The 20,411-nt window shown below is 38.3% G+C and overlaps 1 protein-coding gene across 2 annotated transcripts; it reads left to right on the forward strand.

Annotated features, from left to right (window-relative positions):
- The first annotated feature begins 1,677 nt into the window (after positions 1 to 1,677).
- Positions 1,678 to 20,109, forward strand: LOC112981643 (programmed cell death 1 ligand 2-like). 2 transcript variants are annotated; one of them, XM_026097442.2, is made up of 7 exons: positions 1,678 to 1,866; positions 8,810 to 8,879; positions 10,748 to 11,110; positions 12,139 to 12,423; positions 13,030 to 13,170; positions 14,034 to 14,075; positions 16,344 to 20,109. In XM_026097442.2, exons 2-7 carry the CDS (start codon positions 8,825 to 8,827, stop codon positions 16,418 to 16,420), a joined length of 963 nt encoding a protein of 320 aa, XP_025953227.2. In that variant the 5' UTR covers positions 1,678 to 1,866; positions 8,810 to 8,824; the 3' UTR covers positions 16,421 to 20,109. The 2 variants fall into 2 exon arrangements, with proteins under 2 accessions (XP_025953227.2, XP_025953229.2); XM_026097444.2 differs by lacking the exon at positions 1,678 to 1,866 and adding an exon at positions 8,161 to 8,334.
- Positions 20,110 to 20,411: the final 302 nt, after the last annotated feature.

The raw sequence follows: 20,411 nt of genomic DNA on the forward strand, positions 1-20,411 counted from the left end.
ACAGTGTGAGCTCACTAGTGACTGTTTGTGATTACACATATATTGAAAAAGCAACCATATTTGTTCTGCTTGGTGAACTGACTGGGCACAGATTCTGTATAGCTTCTTGTTAAACTGTATCATCTTCTAAATTTTCCCTGTTCAGGGAATATTAATGAGTATGATAGTGAGTGTAGAATAAATAATGTTATTTTTGGAAGAGCAGTTACCTCATTTGTCTGACATAATGTTATTTATTTTCACTCTGTCTGCTTTGTCTATGAAATGCTGTGTGGAGAAGAAGGCAGAATCTGAGCATTGAAAAAAATTCAGATTTATATATGGTATTATTCTATCAAGATCAGGCTGTTTCATGGGTTTAGACAAAAGTATTTAGTCCATATAGCAGTAAGAATGTATATATTTTCAGTACTACTCACTCTCGCATTTCTGCTGGCTTTGGAAGCAATTTTCTAAAATCCTTTCCACCTGTAAAATTAAATACCTTCTCAGAATTGTCATTATGACACAGCTCTGTATTTAGGGAGCTGAAAGGTATTGATTAAACCAAGTTTCTTACTCAGTCCTGATAGCTAAATTAAAACATAGTTCTGATCCATGATAAAAACTGCCTAGTCAGAACTAAAATCCAGTTACAAAAAATATCCCAAGTTCCGTTTCCTAAAATATTGAAGCAAGGAGTGGATAATCCTTTTATGTAATTAGGTTAATGTCTTGATAATATAAAAATTAGTGCAAGAGAGCAGGGTCTGCATTTAGATATTAAATGCTAGCAGTGCCGTAGTCTGGGTGAGAGGAAGAGGAACAGAACACTCATTTGGTTTCCTCAGTTGTACAGATCACTGAAGATTAGAAAAACACATGACTGCCTGCATTAAAAAATAAGGGGAAAACAGTGATTAGAAGTCTTTTTGCAGACATGACTTGCAAATAACAGTTGGTAATAATGATGATGTGGTCATAAATGAAAAGATAAAGTGGTGTACTGCAGTATAGAAGTAAATAGTACATAGTAACAATAAAACGCACAGAGACACCCAGTGAGTTAGGTGATGTGGTTTAAAAGAATCATAGTATAAATTATGTTGGAAGGGACCTCTGGAGATCATCTAGTCTACCCCACACACACACTCAAAGCAACACCAGCTTAGATCAAATTGCTCGGGATTTGTCTTGATAAATATGCAAATTTTGAATATTTGCAAGGACGGAGATTCCACAGCCTCTCTGGGCACCAGTGTATTATTACTCTCATTGTGATTTTTTTTTTTTAATATGGATATAGATGAAAATCGATGGGAAATGTATTATGCAACTGTTAACTAATTCTTAGAAGAAGTTTTGTAAGGTTAATATGAAAAGAATAAAAAAAAAAGTAACTTCATAGTTTCGTGAATGCAGAATGGTCCTAGTAAATGCAAGATGCTCAGACTCCAAGGCTGTATACTGCCCCAGGTGGATGTAAATCCAGAAAAATTTACAGGTGTAATCAAAAGCAGAATTTGAGCATATAAACTCTGCCAGATGCTTTGAATAAACTTGTTTGGATGCATGTTCTCAGCAATACAAAGCATTGAACTCGGAGTACTTTCAGTATGAAGCATCAAAATGAAACTGGAACTGCTCATAAATTCCTAAGAAAATTGGTGGTTTCCTTTTGAAACAGTCACTTGTTTTGAAGTGACATAAAGCTTGAATAAGATCAGCCTGAGGGCTGCGTTATTGGTGCATGTTTTAAACTGATCGTGAGAGGTGGACTGTTGCTGCTGTCATGCAAATATACTAGAGCTACTTTGTCCGTAAAACCTGGGAAATCTTAGCTGTTATATTAACCAGATTCTTCCGATGGTTGCATAAAGATCTGATGTGAGTATAATGCTGCTAAATGCCAAACTATATTTACTGTATTTCTTGGCTGATGGATTACTGATTTTTTTTTTAAATATGCTTAGGAATTGTTTACATGAAGTCTGTTTTCAAATGATTTTCAGGGAGCGAACTCTGATTCTGAACAAGGGCTGGAGTAAGTCCCAGGTCCTAAAACATAGGTCCAGATAACTTCAAAGCCTGGGGAAGAAAGAATTTTATAGCTTGAACCTCTCAGTCTTCCAACTCTGTCTTTCTTCTGTCATAGGTGAAGGCAGAAAGGTGGTGCTAGGGAGCCTCTACAGCTGATGAATTGGAATATGTTGTTTGTAAATCTTTTATTTCTTAATTTCAGAAGAGCTGTAAAAAGAAAAATAATGTATATTTGTTTATTTATAGCTAAATACCTATATATCTGTGCTTATTTTCTCTTGCTTGTTATTAACCCCCTACCACTGCAGGCTTGTTTTGATTTTACAGCATTTCTGGGGAATTTCGCCTTTTGCCTTCCCAGGATGAGCACTAACTAGGAAGAAAAGAATTTTTTGTGCTTCTCTGAAAAGTTCTGCAACTTCTCTTTCAGGAGAAGTTGGAGATGTAAAAGGAGAATTGCAGCATGTCACTCAGAAGTGTTAGCCTGTGTTATTCAGTTGTGCTGCTAACAACTGAAATGTTGCATGGCAACATTTTTTTGTTTGAAGTTGTATTATTGCATTTAAGTTGCCGTATTTGAACCTGAACAAAAAGGTGACAACGAAAAGCTATAACAGATGATAGATAAACAATGCAGGGTCAGTAAAAATTAATCACAAAGGAAAACGAAGAGGGAAGTGAGAAATGGCATCTTCTCACCTGAAAGCTGAAGTACAATGAAAAGCAGATTAAAATAGTGCAAATAAGCTGTTACAGGTGATGTCAGCATCAGATGTTAAGCAATGGACCCAGCAAGGGATTGAGTACGCAGCAAGGTGGGCTGCAAGTGCTTGCATACAGGTGTAAGGAGCAGAGAAGGCAAGAGCAGGTGAGAGGATATGTGGGTGAGGTGGAAGAGAGTGAATGATGGCAGAAAGTGTGTCCACAGGATGTACTGGGACAGGCCTGTGAAACAGACTGCTGAACAAATGTTAGTTTTCGCTGTATGCATCGCTAGTTTTTTTATGAAATACCTGAGGAGGAAACAAAGTACCTTCTTTCCATTGGCAAGATATAGTACAGCTATAGTTTATATAAGGATATTAGTACTGTGTTTGTTTTTTTTGTTTTTTTGTTTTTGTTTTTTTTTTTGGCCTGGGGTTTGTACTCTTGTGTTTTTAGGCTGGATCCTTCACTAAATGTGAAATCAGCTTAGTCATTGCATGAGAAGGTTGATAAAGTTGTGAAGGTTGGAAGGAAGCTTTGGGGGCCTGTGGGTGCACCAAAGGGAAAGGAGTTTCAATAATGAACAAAGACAAAGCAGACAGTGATTTACACACCATAATCTTAGGTGGTGTAAGGCATATGCAAGTAAGCAGGTAGTCCTTTTTCCAGTGAAATGAACATACAGCTTTGTTTCTAATAGCTACCTCAAAACAAACTAGCTTTGACAAGTGAAGCAGTACATGCACATTAACCTGGTATTCCTCTGATGCTTCCTTCTTAGACAAACTGGTCCAAAGAGGAGTGCCACATTACCACAGCTTGATTACTTCTGATTTTCCAATGAGTTTGTCTTTCTTGCATATTTCTAGAGTGCATTACACTGTGCTTTGTGCAGGCATACCCTTGCAGTACAAAAATACAAAAGATGTGAGAAGGAATAGGAAAAAAGTGAGCTGAAGTGAATTCTCTAAGGTTACAGAGTATGCCAGGGGCCAAGCAAAAATACTGAACATAAGAATGAATAAATCAATAGCAAGATTGCTATTTCAAATCTAGGGCAAGGTCCATGAGATCAGGATTTCTCACCAGTCTTTCAGATTGCCTGCAACATCTTATTTGCTAAACCACACTTCACTGTGTGTATGGAGGTAGATACAGACGATCTGGCCTACCTCCTGCAACCTCCTCATGATGTTACCGTCCTCCTGCTCCCAACTGTGGCCTTGAACATCCCATCCCCTGCTTTCTTCCAGGAACTTCATAAGGCGGCCTGTGTTATACTGCATAAAACTGAGGGTTGTCACATCATCGATGCTATAAAAGTGCTAGATTGCTCTGTAGGCCAATATCTGTTTACAATATCTCCTTAACTCTAAAAGTACCAGGTATTTTTTCTTTAGTCCTTTAGCCTTCCAGACTGAAATCTGAGGAATTATTTTCAACTTGTATGTAGTTTTGACTTCTGTTTTAAACTTCATGAAGAGCTGGTGTGCCTGAAAGCTTGTTTAGTTTTTCCAACAGTTCTGATTATTCTAGTGAAAGTTATGCCCTCTATCTACAAAACTCACCTCACTGGAGCCGCAAAGCATCATTAAGTAAATGCTAAATGTGTTTTGTGCTCTTAGTCATCCATTGTCTGGAATCCAAACATTTCACCAGATCAGTGTCTTTAGGGGAGGATTATGTGTGATTTGTTAGGCTGTAAGGTCTCTGAATCAGTGGCTGTGTCTTGGATTGTATTTGTTTAGGGGATGGCATAATGAAGACTCTGTCCTGCCCTGTTCTGTTTCGTTGTGTTGGCAGCAAGCATAATAAGGCTACTAAAGGCATCCTCGTACTAAAGTGCTCCTTTTATCTAAGCAAAGTTGTTACCTTTCACATACATGGATGAAGCAAATGGAATTGAGTTCACAGTTCACATGATTCAGATGGGGTTTTCAATATCTATTACTAAAGAATTGATTACAAAATATTCCATGATTTGCTTGGGATCATTACAGTTAGGTTCTGCTTCAGGAAGCTGTTAATCATTGCTGTGACAAGGCTCACACATGGGAGTGAGGACTTGCACAGACAGGCCCTGAAATCTGAAGATGACATTACAGATCAACTATGCTATTTCTAGAATCAATCCAAAGCAAGATTTTTGACAAGAATGTTAGCTAGGAAGTCTGCTACATGTCGATAGGGAGGGCATTACAGACCAGAGGCACAATTATTCCCTCAGATGTGCATATCTCCAAGAACAGAATTTAGTGCTCTGCCTAACATCTTCTCCATCACAGTACATGAGAGAGACTTACTTTTTTTTTCTAATTCATTATGTTGGCTTACCTACCGCACTGGCTTATTATTTTTTATAAAACAGTTTTGCAGCCTGTTGCCACATTTTTGTTTTGCATCGTATTGCCTAATTCAGGATTGGATTCTGGCCAGCCAGAGGGCAATATTTCTGTGAGAGGAGCCATACAAGAATCAAACATCTTACCTACCTAGAAGATGGATGAAAATGGCCTTTCCCACTGGCTAGCTGGATTCAGGCAACATGTTTAATCCTCTGCAAAGATGATGGTGGTATTGCTCCATTTAAGAAACGTGGGAACGCCACACGGGTCAGGATTGCATCCCAACTAAATGCAACTTTAGGCATCTAAATCTGACACTACAATTCACAAAACTCCTTTGCTCAGCTGCTTTCTCAGCATGGAAACAGCTTAAGTCTGAGGAGCCTAAGCTTTTGACCTTTAAGTATCCCAGCTGTTTGCTCAATAGCTCCATGTTTTAAGTTTGTAGAGTCTGACACTCCTCCCCTTTACCACCTCTTCTGCTTCTTAAGAGCATCCTCATATATACAGCTCTATTAGGATAAGCATCTCTTTATTTCTGTCTGTAGAAAAGAGTGAATCATATATTTTATGCTGAAAATTGAATAATGTGTTGAAAACAACGTTGAGGCCTACAGCACATAACTTGTGCAGTTTGAAATGGGAATGCTGAGTCTAAAACTTCTGAGGGAACAAGAAACATCTTTCTCAGTAGTTATGAGGACAATTTTGGGCAACTACTTGATTTTCTACACGAAATGGTGCCTTCCATTGACAAAAAATTATTATTATTTTTTTTGAAGATCAGTGTTATAAACTCTGTGTGTATGTCAGCTTTGGCTGGGACTAAAGACATAGAGGCAATCAGCCCAATCGAAAGGAGAGAAACTACACACAGTGTCCTTTCAATCTAGTAGTGGAATTTTAGCAATCAATTTTGACTACCCTCTGGGTTTGACTCAGCACTCACTAAAAAAATTTATCAGACTATGTTTCTTTTGAGCCATGGAAAGTCAAGTATGGGTTTCAACTTAGTACTTTCAAAAAAGTAAAAAAGCTTTATAAAAAGGGAAGATTATTTTCCTCCTGTTTTCCATTCATGTAGTCACGCCTTTGTTTTCATTTTTCCCACTCAAATTTTTAGTCTTGGGCCTCACATCCTCATTGGAACTATTACAAGTCATAAAAAACATGATGTTTTTTGGATGGGTGGTCCTATGACTTATATCACCTTAACTCTGGGCAGCTTCATTTTCACAATTACACAGCATTGTGTGAAAACTTGCTTTTTCTTCTGGAGTAGGTCTGGGAAATTCATTTACTGACAGGTTCAGAATTGCTGTTGAAATGTCATGCTACTTCCCCATGTCCTCAGATGTGGATTCCAATCCCTAACTGAGCTGCCAGGACCAGTAGGTGCTGTTTCTATGGTGCAGAGTTTGTCATCCCCCTGTGAAGCTGTAACACACAAATGATGAATGTGCTTTAGAAATGGCTTTTTGTTTAAGGAAACATGCTGTAGCCAACTGAAAGTAAGACAGTGGTGTGCACTGACTTGTTTAGGTAGTAGGGCACAATGATCTCTGCAAGACAGGGCATGCCTATGTTCTACAAAAAGAAGGGAGCAAATGAGGCTTATTCTGGAACATAATGAATGGTTAATACTGCAAGCTCAGAAAAACACACCTTCCACGTGCTGATGCAGATCTTACAGAAATTCCCTTATGATGCCTTACATAGCTATCTTATTAAATTGCATGGGTAGATTACACTGAAGTAGAGCAATGGGTTGATGTCTTTTAGTGAGAATGAAGTAAGCTTGTAATATAGATCTTTGCTGATCCTAACAAACACCCCAGGACTCTGCTTGCAGTATCACAAGTGAGAATATATTTCCTTATTTGGGTTCTTCTAATAATTTATTGTATGTGTCATGCTCTTCTTACTAATCCATCTGGTCTGGCAAGACTTGCTCTTATTTGATATTTAATAATTATGATTGTTATGGGGCTTTAATTTTGTATTCCCTTAATTTTGTTCTATCCTTTTACTCTTTGTAATATGTATATTTAAAAAATGTCTCATCTTCTACCTTATACAAGATACATACTCAAAGTTTTCAGTGTACCCAGAAGTACAAAAAGAGGGCAGATTGACCTCAGGTATCCCACAGTGAGGCCAAGCTAAGGCTCTGAATGTTTTCATGGAATATTTTTTCCTTCTTTATTCAGTTTTTTTCCTTCTGTGTCCATCCATCTGCATGTAGTAAGGTATGTAGAGAAGTGAATAATAGAGCAGGAGATTGAGAAAGGTAAATTTCTTTCTAATATTAAATGTGAAACACTGTGGTGGCTACATAATGAAGTGAAATTTAACCCAGCTGTAAAGGCTGAACAGGGTATTTGCTTCTGCATCTGAGAAATAAAGATACTAATGCAGGATATTGTTCATTAGCTCCTTTCTCATACAGCTAAAATAGTTAGGGTTTACCACATGTTAGATAGTTTCATCTCAACCAAGCCTTCTGATAAAAGTAAGTAGTTTTCACTTGCATATAATAAACTGCTTACTGTAGGTTGCTTATCCACCTTTATGGATGAGAACAAAAAGTCAAGGTCCGAATTTCCAGGATGAGTCCACTAATTTTGGCTGCTAATTTTGACAAGGCCTTGAGCCTGACTCTGAGGTGCTGAGAGCTCAAGGGCAGAAGCAATCAGAAAAATGCAGCACCTGAGAAAATCAGAGACAGAGTGCTTCAAGCTGAGCTGCAAATGGATGAGGAAGTTAAATCTGAAACCCTCTCCAGTAAGTCTAGCTCTGGGGAAGTCTAAAATTGCTCCTTCTCCTCTTTACTTCCTTATGCTTATTTCTAGATCTCTTTAACTTTTCAAATTATGTTACTGTATGCTGATTTATTTGAAGTAATCTTTCCTTCTTATCTATCATCTCATTAGTTCTGTTATAAACTTTGTCACTTTTTTTCAGTTATGTTCATCTGTATGTGAAAGTACAAATAATAGACTGATTGTTATTGCTACAGGAAGATACTGTAAAACCAGATTTTCTCCTTCCTGATGCATTATTTAAGGGCGTTTTTTTTTACTGTCAGTAATTCAGGTACTTTGTACATGCCAGATATTGCCACGTGTACAGAGAAAGAACAGGACTCGGCACTAAAATCCAGTCCACTCTGAAGTGCACTGCTAATTTAGTTGACCCTGAGATTTCCAGTACCTTATGCTGACTTCCAGGTATCTGCTGGCCTTGAGATTAAAGAACTCAGATAGTAAGTATTTTCAGAAAGTATGCAGAACAGAGTTGAAATAAAATCAGGGTTAGTGATCTTGTAAAACAGATAAGGTGTTAGTGCAGGCAGTTTAAAAAGGTTGCTTGTACATGTTTATAAAGCTTTCCTGCATGAAAGAGGTATCAATTCTTTATATTATTCACGGGTACAGTTGAAATGAGAGGCTGTATAAACACTGTCCCGGTAAATTATTTTCTAGTATCTGGAAGCTACAGATCTTGAAAGCCTTAAGGGTAAAGTTGTAGACATGATTTTTCTCTTCTTTCAGTGCTGCAGCTCAGCACTTCATGTTTCACATGTAGGCATGGGTTGTTTTAATCAGGTTTTCCATTGTTTCTGGTATAAATATAAATGCTTCTATTTTTTGCTGATTTTTAGCTGTGACAGATTTTGAGGAGTAGCATGGCTTTTGGTGATTGTTGCAAGTTAAGTTGCAATTCTGCCTTTGTTTCAGATTCACCTGAGAAAAATGTTTGGAATTGTGACAGTCCTGTTGCTGGAAATGCAACTCTGTGAGGTTTCAGGTGAGAGGGACTGCCATTCAATCTCATCGGTAGGACCAGTATAACGATACCACGACACCCTCAGCACACGTTTACCACCTTCAGTGGTACTTACCTGAACAGCTAGTAAGGCCTGGAGCCTCTGCTCCATGATGTCTTACAGCAGGCATTTTGTATTAATTAAGCAGAGGAAAGATGTCCACCACTTTCCCAAATCTGGCTTCTTTAAAGCATAGCATATTGATAGAGGAGGTGGCCACAATTATCAGGCATAGCTGTGAAAGGCCGTATGACCAAAACGATGCAAGCCTGTTGAAAATTAGGACAACCTTGGTGCTAGATGCACTAAAGTACAGCCACATGTCCCCTCATCCATGCCTGTAGCTTGGCCAAAATTCAGGAGAGGGCCATTGGGGAACAAAATTAGGAGAGGGGTGCTGCAGGGATTACAGACTCCCAGTTTACAGCACTAGGAATGGCAAGAGGCGGGCTGCAGATTCCCAGCCCATAGCCTGCTGTCCCCGGTGAGGAGCTAGTGCCTGCTCTGTCCCCCGGGCCATCTGCAAAGGACGTCTTCAGGAAGGTCCCGTTGGATGGTTGCTCTGGCCGCTTGCTCCCCCGCCTCCCGCATGCTACCGGGACCCTGTGCTTCGCGGCGGGTGCAGGGGGGTCTGACAACGGACCTGGGAGGCGAGGAGCTGCCCCTGTTAGTCTCCTGCCGATGGAGAGCTCCGCAGTGGGAGGTGATTCAGGGTGATTATAACAGGCAAAACACATCCCGCACTAATGTTATTAGGGATAAACCTTCTCCTATATTTTTGGTAACTATCTAGCGGCAGACATAACATTCAGCAGTGTACATTCCTCATTTAACTTATTTCAAATTAGTGCAGCTTAGCTCACACTTTCTGTGTAGGTACAACATCACAAATAATAAATGTAAAAGGGAACAGCTTAGCACAGTTGCATTTTTTCCCTCTATCACTACAGTCATATTAAAGTGAAGAAACAAACACTGAATTGAAGCTTCCGCTGTTAGTATTTCACAAATACACAAAATAAAAGTGAAAGATGCATAAATGGTTGTAAGAACTTCTCTTTTGAGCGTCATCATCAATATTTGCAAGTATTTCTGAATTAAATCTATCAATATATGATACATACAATATTAAAAGTAATAACAATGTATGTTGAATTTTGTATCAAAAATAACTTTCATGTATCAAGTACATTTTAAAATGGTAAACTATCCATAACAATAAGAATTTCAGATTTGGTGAAGGAGTGAGCAGATGATTTTGACATACTTTCTCAAATAGCATGATATGCTGTTTGAGAAGATTCATGAGACTAGATGATATTCATGTGTTCCCAAACTTGTGGAAGACTCATAATTGCTACATAGCAATTCTTCCAAGTTACTGTAATCACATGTTTTCCTGTTATTCATGGTGCATTTCTACTGATTTCACAATAGTTACACTGGATTTTCATTTATTAAAGAACAATAAAGTCAGGCTTACTCTTGCCATAATTAATTGCTGCTTTTACGAGAATTGCGGGACATATAAGGAACAATCATAATTTTAGAAAAGTATCCACTGTGTAATAACTGATTCAGCCATAAGTTATTTCTAATATGCGAAAAAACTTTTTAATACTTTCTTTTGTCCTTATCTTCCAGACTCTGAAATCAATACAGAATAAAGATTATTTGCTATATAGATACTACTGACCTGGTAAAAATAGGTGAATAGAAAGAAAAAATACTTAAAACACAGTCAATCCAGTAACTATATGTCTGATTATATGACACTTTTGGGCCAAGTTGAAAGGAAAATGCAACATATTTTAGTACAACGAAAACTTATTTTCTTTCCCTGCCTCAGCTTTATTTACAGTTGAAGTTCCTCAACAGCTGTATGTCGTGGAGTATGGGAGCAATGTGACCATGGAGTGCAGATTCCCAGTGAACGGCTCATTAAACCTTGGACTCCTAAGTGTTTTCTGGGAGCAGAAAAGGCAAGGTCGGCCAAAATCAAAAGAGGTTTACACACTTCGCAATGGGAAGGCATTCCCTTCATCCCAGCATCATGATTATGTAGGAAGAGCAGCACTATTACACAATGAATTGAAACTGGGGCGAGCTATGCTTCAAATCTCCAGCGTAAAGATCACGGACGCAGGATCCTACCTCTGTCTCATTGAATACCAGGGAGCCGACTACAAGTACATTACTTTAGAAGTAAAAGGTCAGTGGCTGAGTGGAATATAAAAAGCCTCTACTAGATTCCTACAGATCTGTAGGAATTTTTAATTAATTTTTCTCTCACCAAGCCCCTGTGCTCAGCCCCGAGGTGTACCAAAGCAGCTGTCTTGGTGCGGGCTAGTCTTGAACTGAAATTCAGTGGCCAGCTGAGCTTCTCCAGGGGTTGCCTGTGGCAGAGAAGGAGAGCGGCTGCCTTCCCCCTTCATCCTTCACCCTTCTCCTGTGCCCCCTCCCCTGTTGTGCCGGCTCTGGCACAGCTTTCTCCAAGCTGCTTTAATTCACTTGTGAGACCTGTTGTAACTACCCAAGTGGCTGGGAATTCCCTGAGCAATTGCACTTCTGGGGACAAGGACATGTGATTTTCTGTGTTTGTCAAAGTCAACCAGTAATAAGTGACTATATGATTCAATATCCTGGTAGACCAATCCTTTGAAAGGCCTGTGGTGTTTCCTACTAATTGCAATACGTCACTATGATGCAAAGGAGCAGCTTTTCCCCTTCAGGAGTTTAAGAAAAGAGTTTTGTCAAAGGCAAAAATGTATACAGCCATTTTTAAGGCCAACCTTGGTTCTTCTGAACTGTCTTTACAGAAATTCTAAGGTCATTCTGTTCTAGTATGACAAAAATGTCGTGCTTGTTTATAATCTATGGTGGTGCAAACATTAGAAATACCCTTTCTCTTGAGATAACCTCAATTATTTCTATTGTACTATGGCTATTATTTTGTATATTCAAAAAGTTGAGAAGGCTTCACTAGTATCTATACTGATAAATTGCAAATTCAATGTCAAATACTGCCTTGTAAAAAGCATAGTGGAAGAAGTTCAGTGGCAGTAGGCCTGAGAAGGACTGAGATTAGAATATTGAATTGTGCTACAAACATCCTTCATCATTGCAAATGAGGAATATCTCAGATACACATACTATGACAATAAGGGGAAGGAGGGAAAGGGAAGGGGGAAAATGACTATGATTGCATAAAATAATTTAACTCAACCTGTTGTTACACAGCATCCTACAAGAGAATAAACACACGAATAATGAGAAAATCAGATGAAGATCAGTTTGTTTTTATGTGCCAGTCAGAAGGCTTTCCTCTGGCAGAAGTATTCTGGCAAAATGAGAAGAAATTTAATCTCAGTGGATCTGCAAATACCACCTATACCTTGACCGTGGACGGCCTGTACAACGTAACCAGTGTCCTGACGTTCACACCAAACATGAGTGAAATCTACAGCTGCGTGTTCTGGAATAAAGAACTGAATGAAAAAACATCAGCTCACATTTCCACTTTAGGTCCATATCTCACCTTGAACTTGTACAAGAGGGGCTTCCCAAATGCATGTATGAGAGACAGACAGTAGGAAATGATTATGTGCATTTTTACAATACATTGTGTCCGATAACCCATCACCACTATTCAGTTCTAGAAATCAGTGTAATACTGATGCTCTGAAAAAGAAACAAGTCAAGATTATTTATGCCTTCACATAGGCATAGCTTGAATCCTAACAAGCCAGCCTCTGTCATCTTTCTGTATACTTTAATTTTAGGATAGCTCCCATTATTTGGTGGCCAGTATGGTAGAGGTTTTTCAGTCTCCCCTCACCTGGACTTCTAATTCACTGTTCTTCAGATGGAACACAGGGAAATTGCAGTAATACTCACTGAAATGCCATTAAGTATTGGAGAATTGACTCATTTATTGTAAAGCTTCGTATAGTAATATCACAGGATAAAGTATCCATAAAGTGAGTGTAACACACTACCTTGATAAATTTTCAGAATCTTTTGTCCTGTCAGAGCAAGACCTTGGAGAATCAGAACTGATAACTTTATAACCCATGCCTGTTTTGAGTTTAAAATTTACTTTATTTTGTCTGCTTTTCCTGTTTTTCACAGCTTTAATGAGTACACGGTATAGCGGACAAAAATCACTGATCTTATTTATCATCCCCACATGTGTGGTGGTAGCTGTTCTTCTCTCTGCATTAATAATCTTTCAAAAGAGAAAATCCTTCAAGAACTGCAATGTCAAAAAAGGTACGTTTTAGTTCAGCTAGTAGATATTCTCTCTTGTTCCTTATTTTTCCTGTGGATGACCTTTCGGCAGTTTTAGTACTTCTAGACATGCATATTTGACTTTGGTCACGTTTGATTTCTAGAAGAACTCAGTTCTAAAATGGGATCTTGCTTCACTTGAGTTGGGCTTTATTTTCCAACCTTGTTACTTAGGTGAGATAAGTTTTATAGGAAGAAATATTTTTTTATCTGACCAGCTGCTCTTCTGTAAAAACAAAAACAGACAAGCTTTGGCTCGGGGAAGACAGGATTGTAAACACAAAGCTTGTCAGTTTTTTCCAGGTGTACCAACTGATTTAGTAGAAAGCATTACCTCTCCCTGCAAACTTTGTCTCACTGTCATTGACATGTCATCATGGCTATAAAGACAAGTGACTGCAACATGTGACACAGAACTTTTATTTATTTATTTCTTTATTCAGTAAGGCTGTCTAACTAACACTGTATGCTGTGGCATGTGCTATTCTGTATTGGACTATCATGCATCATGTTTGCTTTCTTGCTTTACTAATGAAATAGTGGAAAAGTACTCATGCGAAGAGACAATTACTGTAGTCTTTTCTTGCATATGAATAGACTCCAATAAACTCAGATGAATGTAATTATTCTCATCAACTGAGATTATGAGATAAATCTTGTTATTAAGGACTTCAGGATTTGGTTCTAAAGTTGTAAAGAAAAGAACTGGAGAGAAGTTCATTACTAACTCATACTAAATATGCAAACTTAAACATTTTAGCTTAATCTAAAAGCTTGTTGAATTACAGTATTTCTTTAAAATTTAGAACCGCTTATGTTAAATTTGTTTACATTTACTTTAACAGGTGGAAAAAGAAAACTCCACCCTAAACAGAAAGATGAGAACAGTAAGTCATAACATTTTTATGTTTATGCTCACAGCTTTTTCTTTGTTACAGGTAAAATCTGTATAAATTGATAGGCAGCAACTGTGGACAGTAATACTACATCAAAATAGACTCTAGTTTCACATTTAAATTTAAATTTTCTAAAAATATAGTATCAGTAATCTCTAAGTTCTAAAGGTGAAATTATGATTTTCTTGCAGGCTGTATTAAATTTATAAATGTTTGTCCCTTTCACTGAGATACAGGTAGCCTGCACATAAAGCTCTGTATACGCCTCTGTATCCTACACTGAAGCTGTAGTAACCTCAAAGGAGTAAGGTACAATTGAAAAGCTGGTTCTTTTGCAAGGCGTAAAGTTTTTTGTAGTAACAACCTGGCATATTTTTGGCTCATGCCAAAAGTTATAATCAGGAAATAGAGTGATACATGATTTGGATGGGGCCCTTGACCCACTGGGCCACTTCTCATCTTATATGACTTTCCTTGACATCCAAGAATTTGTATATCTCAAAGAGAAAGTCATGTCCAAAGTTCTCAGGATGCATATGACTGTCCTGTACTAGGAAACAAAAAAAAAAAAAAAAAGAAAAAAAAAAGAAAAAAAAAGAAAAGAAAAACAAAAACAAAAAAAAGAAAAAGAGAGAAAAGAGAAAGAAATGCAAACATCCTTATAACATCTACTCATATAAATGAATTTTATTGTCTATAAATAAAAGTCTGACAGATTAATGTCTTGTCAGGAGAGAGGTTGTGGTCAGTGTTAGGTGCAGCTGTAGTGGGTGCAGCTGTAGTTCTTGGTATGCAAGCAGACCTTGCCAGAGTTATTTGGGCCACTGCATCATTAGAGTAGCCCCGAGGTACGCAAGTAGCCTAGGGTGCTCCAGGAATGAACTCAAACCATTCCCCCCACCAAAATGCAAGGAGCAAAACTGTAGCAAAACTGTGATATAGCTGATGGAGTGGCCTGAAGAATCACCACATTGCAGATTCTGGACACATTGACAACCTCAAGTTTTTCCAAGGTCAGGGTTTACTTGAAAAGCTACCATAGTTTCTCACTATGAAGAAATGCATCAGAAGTCACAAGTTTAAAAAATAACTTCCATAGGAGAAATGAAAATTAGGGATTGGACAGAGGGAAGAAGAATTCTTCACTTCTCACTTCATCTCAAACGGTATTGGTTGTGTCTTACCCCAGCTGTCCAATCCACTCACATCAACAGATAGCACATTAAAAACGACACTTTCAGAAAAGCACTTTCATCTTTCAAAAACCTGTACCTACTGCAGTCAAAAGAACATTCTTATTTTCCACGTGACAGTGTGAAACTTCCCTGGAATCATGCCGTGTGCAGATGAACTAAAGCTCAAGGCAGGCGGGGAGCTGGAGGATAGCTTTGGTGCATGTCCAAACATCATTCCAGTGCACACCGTCTGAACACAGCGTGGTTTCCCACAGCTTTTTGTCTTACTGCTGTAGGATTTTTCTCCTCATAGGCCCTAGCCTCCTCTTTATACTCAGTGAAATGAAGAAATTAAAGGGGATGTAGCTGCTTTTTGTGGTTTTGTTTTACTTCTTCATTTTAATGACCGAAAATCTTTGTGCAACATGCAGTAAGTCATATGACAAACTTTTTTATATGTCTCAGCATCATATATTTTTAAGAAACACTGGAAAGAACCTTTTTTCCATGATGAGTATGTCGTTAAAGCATAAAAGCCACAGATATTTTACCAGAGAGCCTTGGAAATGACCAAAATTGACCTGGTTACAGGAACAAGGATTGTTCATCTTACCATTTTAAGTTATAGCTCAAGCTGTATCAGCATTGAAGACACTACACATTTTACCTCATTACTGAAGTCCCAGTTCTGTAAATGTTTCTACTGACACAGATTTTACTGGCAAGCATTCATGTGGATGCTATGTAACCATATTTCAGTTTTGTTATTTCATCTGTAGAGCTGATAGTCAGTGATAGCTTTGACGTAATAGAAAATTCAGGGTTTGGATCAGAGATAAGAAAGATAGATGGAGGGCAAACATGGATAATTCTTCCCTCTGAAATGATCATAACAGGATATCTCAGAAATTAGTGGCTGCTTTCAGGGGCCTTTGTACTTCAGCATGGCACAGAAAAACTTGCATATAATGAAGACAGGGCTCTCACTGCTCATCACTTGGTAGTTAAAATCAGGCTATTTATTTATTTGCTAAATTATTGTAGATTTTTTTAAATAATAGTCTTTTTTCTTTCTTTCTTTAAGGAGACAATTGTAACTCTCAAACTCAGGCTTTATGCTTGTCAACTGTACCAGGAGATGGCAGGAACATGCGTCTATGAAAACTCTTCATGTGACATGCCGTAGTTTGCACTTTTTGTCTCTATTTTTGAGGACTTCAGAGGAAAGTTGCAGCACTTTAGCTTTGGAATTTGTTCATTGGACTGAACAATGAACTCATGGGGATTTGTTGGCACTGCAGCAATGAAAAGCTGTGCCTTTTAAGATACTGTATCTAGAAGTTACAGGGAATTATGCTGTCATTAAATGTGGTTTACCATGGTAAAGGGGATATTTGAGTGCCTTTCATACACTTTACTTTTGGAGATACTGTTGCTCAAGGCATTTTTGTTCAGGAATGCCTTTATTAGCTGATCTAGTCTCAGGAATGTTGCTTGGACTCAAACATCTTGTGGGACTTTGAATAAAAGCTGTACACACTATGTTATGTTTGAACAGTCGTCTTTCATGTGGAGACATCGTTACAGGCCTGTATACCATTTCCAAATTTTCCACCCTTTAAACTGGAAATTTACACAAGTACTCACCAGCAAGACAGTTTATGGAAGATGTTTCATACCACAGAGCCAATGAGAGGTTGGAAGTTAAATCAAAGGACAGCCAAAAAAGACCCAACTCCAACAGTAAATCAACATTACATTGCAGAAGGAGAATTTTAATGCATAGGCTAGGTAAAACCCTGTATAGCTATTTCTAATTTGTGGAAAGCTGGTAATATTGAGACAGCTTTAGGGAGATAAGTGGCCAGGTAAAAAAATATCAAGTGTGTTGCTTTAGCTACATGACAAAAAAAGGTTTTGCATCTTGAGCTGATTACTCAACAGAATTTTCTTTAGGAGGAATTTGGAAGCAAAAGCGAAAGTGAAGTTCTGCCAGATTTCTATACCAGTTATGTTCAAGACGTAATTTTAACATTTTCTCGGAGCAAGAGATGAGTCTTTTCAATGCCAAGTACTGATCTGTTTTACTTCCCGTTACAGGAATGCCTAAAAATGCCTCGTTCAACTTTGAATACACTTCGTGCAGGGAGTTACTTCTGTAGTGGTAGATGTGAAAAAATAAACAACAGGAAACAACAACTTGGCACTTTAGTCATGACACAGTGAACCAAGGGCACCGGGTAGGATTTGGCATATTATTGGCCAAGGGCACTGGCTTTGGTGAGCTGTGTTTTCCCTTTAGAAAGATCTTACAGGATTGAAGAAACAAGCGTTCACATGAGAACTATTTTGGCATCATCTCTTGGAAGAGTGCTGTCTATGTCATTGTAAAAAAAATCATTACAGCAGCAATGTCAAGATTTTCTCCTTAGCACTAGGTCTGGACTGAGACAGGAGCTGATTCTCCAGCGTCTTGTGCAGCTATTTATCCTAGCACAAAGTAGACCTACAGTGCTGCTATAAGATCACAAAGATAGCATTCACATCCCCTTCTGTTTTGCCATGATAGCAGATAAAAAAAGCAGGGCTGGTGTTGATTTTACTTGCGGAAGAGAAAAATAAGCATTTCTCTATAGTCACCTCTGCTTCCATGTCTATGTATTGCACTTTTAAATATCCGGTTGTAGCCATTTGGATTCAGCTGAGATTAAGCCAAAACCAGCCAGATTCCTTGCTGGTATAGCAAATCAGATAGGATGTCAGGGAATCAGAGGCAGCTTCTTGAACTACTGCTTAGCTTCAGGTGCAATATAGAGCAGCCTGGGGACTGGTCTAACTTGCACCATCTAGCAATACTCTAAAGTCAACGTGCAGCATGTTCCAGCCTCAAGCAGTTCCTTGCCCTGCCAGATTTGCACTCAGATGGGAACTATGTGCCACACTCTTAGCCAATGTGAAAAATCTAGCTCATAGTGTCCCTGCTAGGACTTCTTTTTTGCATTTTTCTATTCTTTTCTCACCTAATTGTAAAATGGAAGTCATTCAGACTGGATTGCTCTGTTTTTGTGGAGGAACATAAATAGTATGCAGCCTCTGAAATTTGATTGTGGTGAATACCATTGTTCCTTATTGAAATGAAAGTCTGCTTGACATTATTGTACTCTGCTGAGTAACTTTTGACTTGCTGTGGGTAGGGAACAACTGGTGTGGGCAGCACTTGCTGCATGTTTTACAGGCATAACAAACGCTACCCTGGTTTCCCATGCTCTGTACACCGGATGGTTTCACCTTGTATTACTAGGCAGAGGCAGCTCAGCTTTGCACTTCAACCCTATGTCCTTCCCACTCCATTTCACATGACAAAGAGAAGCAATATTGCTATTCACTGTGATAACTATAAAAATACCTAGAAATGTATCTTCATTTGTATGCTTGTATTCTCACCAACTCTCACTGGATGCTTATGGGTGCAATAAAAAGAAAGAAACTGGGATGATTCTCAGAACTTAGTAAGTGAAAGTTAGCTTGTCAGCTGCTTGTGCAATCTATATTTGTCTGTGAATTAATGCATGAGTTATTTTTTGCTGCAAACCACTAAGCATATGATATGTGTGTGATACGATGAGTCTCTGTTCTTTCTGCTTCAGCTACTGTTTTACAAGCTGATATCTTGAAACAGCTGACATAAGAGTTTTCTAATAAAGTAGCTGCAAAATGTTTGAAGGTCTTTTTTTAAAAATAATTTTCAAATTTACAGTTAGTCAGCTGATATTAGATCAACATTAGGAAAATTCTAGTTGCTGCATAAGGATTAGTCTGTATGGATGAACTTTAAAACTTACACTCCCAAACAGGCATCTTAGTCTGGCATAGTGGATACCTTGAACAGTAAGCTTCCATTTTTTTTTGACATGTATTTCCTCTATTCACCTATGTAAATTTGTCCCACCTAGGTGAATGTCATAAGCAATAACATGTTAATGTACTGTAAAAAGGTAGGGATTCATTTAAAGTTGGTGGTATATCTGTATGAAAAGTTGTGCAAAGTATCTAGCCAATGGTTTATAGTCTTCAGAAACATGGTTCACTGAATTCTAAGGATGACCATTTTTTCACAAACAAGTCTATGAAATAAGTTTTTAATTATTATATTCTTGTTGTCCGGATAAGGAACGCTACTCTTGCAATCCTCTGGCCTGTTTCACTATCGAGTAGGTGTTTGACATGTCAGCACAGGAGTGAATGACAAATTGGGTGATTAGTCTTCCCAATTATTCCATACCTCTGCTATTTACCATAGATTTTAAGGCCTTACAATATGTTTATGTGGGCTTTTCTACCACAGCAACATTTTCAGCACCTGTGTGTTGCAGCTCACTCTCTAATTAGGAACACAGAGGAGAGTAAGAATGGCTAAGAAATATAATATTGACTCCCTGTTTTATATCACATTGATTCTCATACTGGCAAGTCTGAAAACACTCCATTAGTTGATTTCTGTGACACAGACATGGCTGAAAGCAACTGCTGACACTGAGAATGTTAATATCTTTGGAAAAAGACTGATGATAGGAGGGGGACTGCTAATGGCCACTTGAAGCACAAGTCTTAAAAGTTGCATACCAGAAAATCTACCAGCTGTTTCTGATCAAAGCTAACTGGAAGCATTTGGAAATACCTACCAGAGATTTGGTCTGCCAATGAACAAAAAACTGATTCTTAAGAAATGGTGACGTCATCTCTTTCCCTACTGAATTTCTTACTTCACCTAAAAGAAACATGCTGATTGCACCAAAACCAATAGCCTCCTACTTTACAAAGCAGCAAAGGAAAAAAGGTTTTGCAAGCCATCTCTTTACTGTAAAGAACAGCTCTAACTTGAAGTTGGCCTTTCTTTGTGTGGGTATGGGGTTGTACTAGGTGGCCTCCAGAGGTCCCTTCTAAACTCAAGTGATCTTTGATTGTAAATTTGTAGTTCAAGTTTGTTTCCCTATACTTTGTAATTAGCTGTCTCATATACCCCAGTGAAATAATGGCTTGACATAATAGCCCCATAGTAATGACTCCCATCTCGTATCCTGATCTGACATGCTGATTTGCCTAAGTATGTTGTCAAGTGTGCCCTGAAATACTGTGTAATTATAGACATCTC

This window comes from Dromaius novaehollandiae, chromosome Z (assembly GCF_036370855.1).
Source record: "Dromaius novaehollandiae isolate bDroNov1 chromosome Z, bDroNov1.hap1, whole genome shotgun sequence".
In the NCBI taxonomy this organism is placed as follows: domain Eukaryota; kingdom Metazoa; phylum Chordata; class Aves; order Casuariiformes; family Dromaiidae; genus Dromaius; species Dromaius novaehollandiae.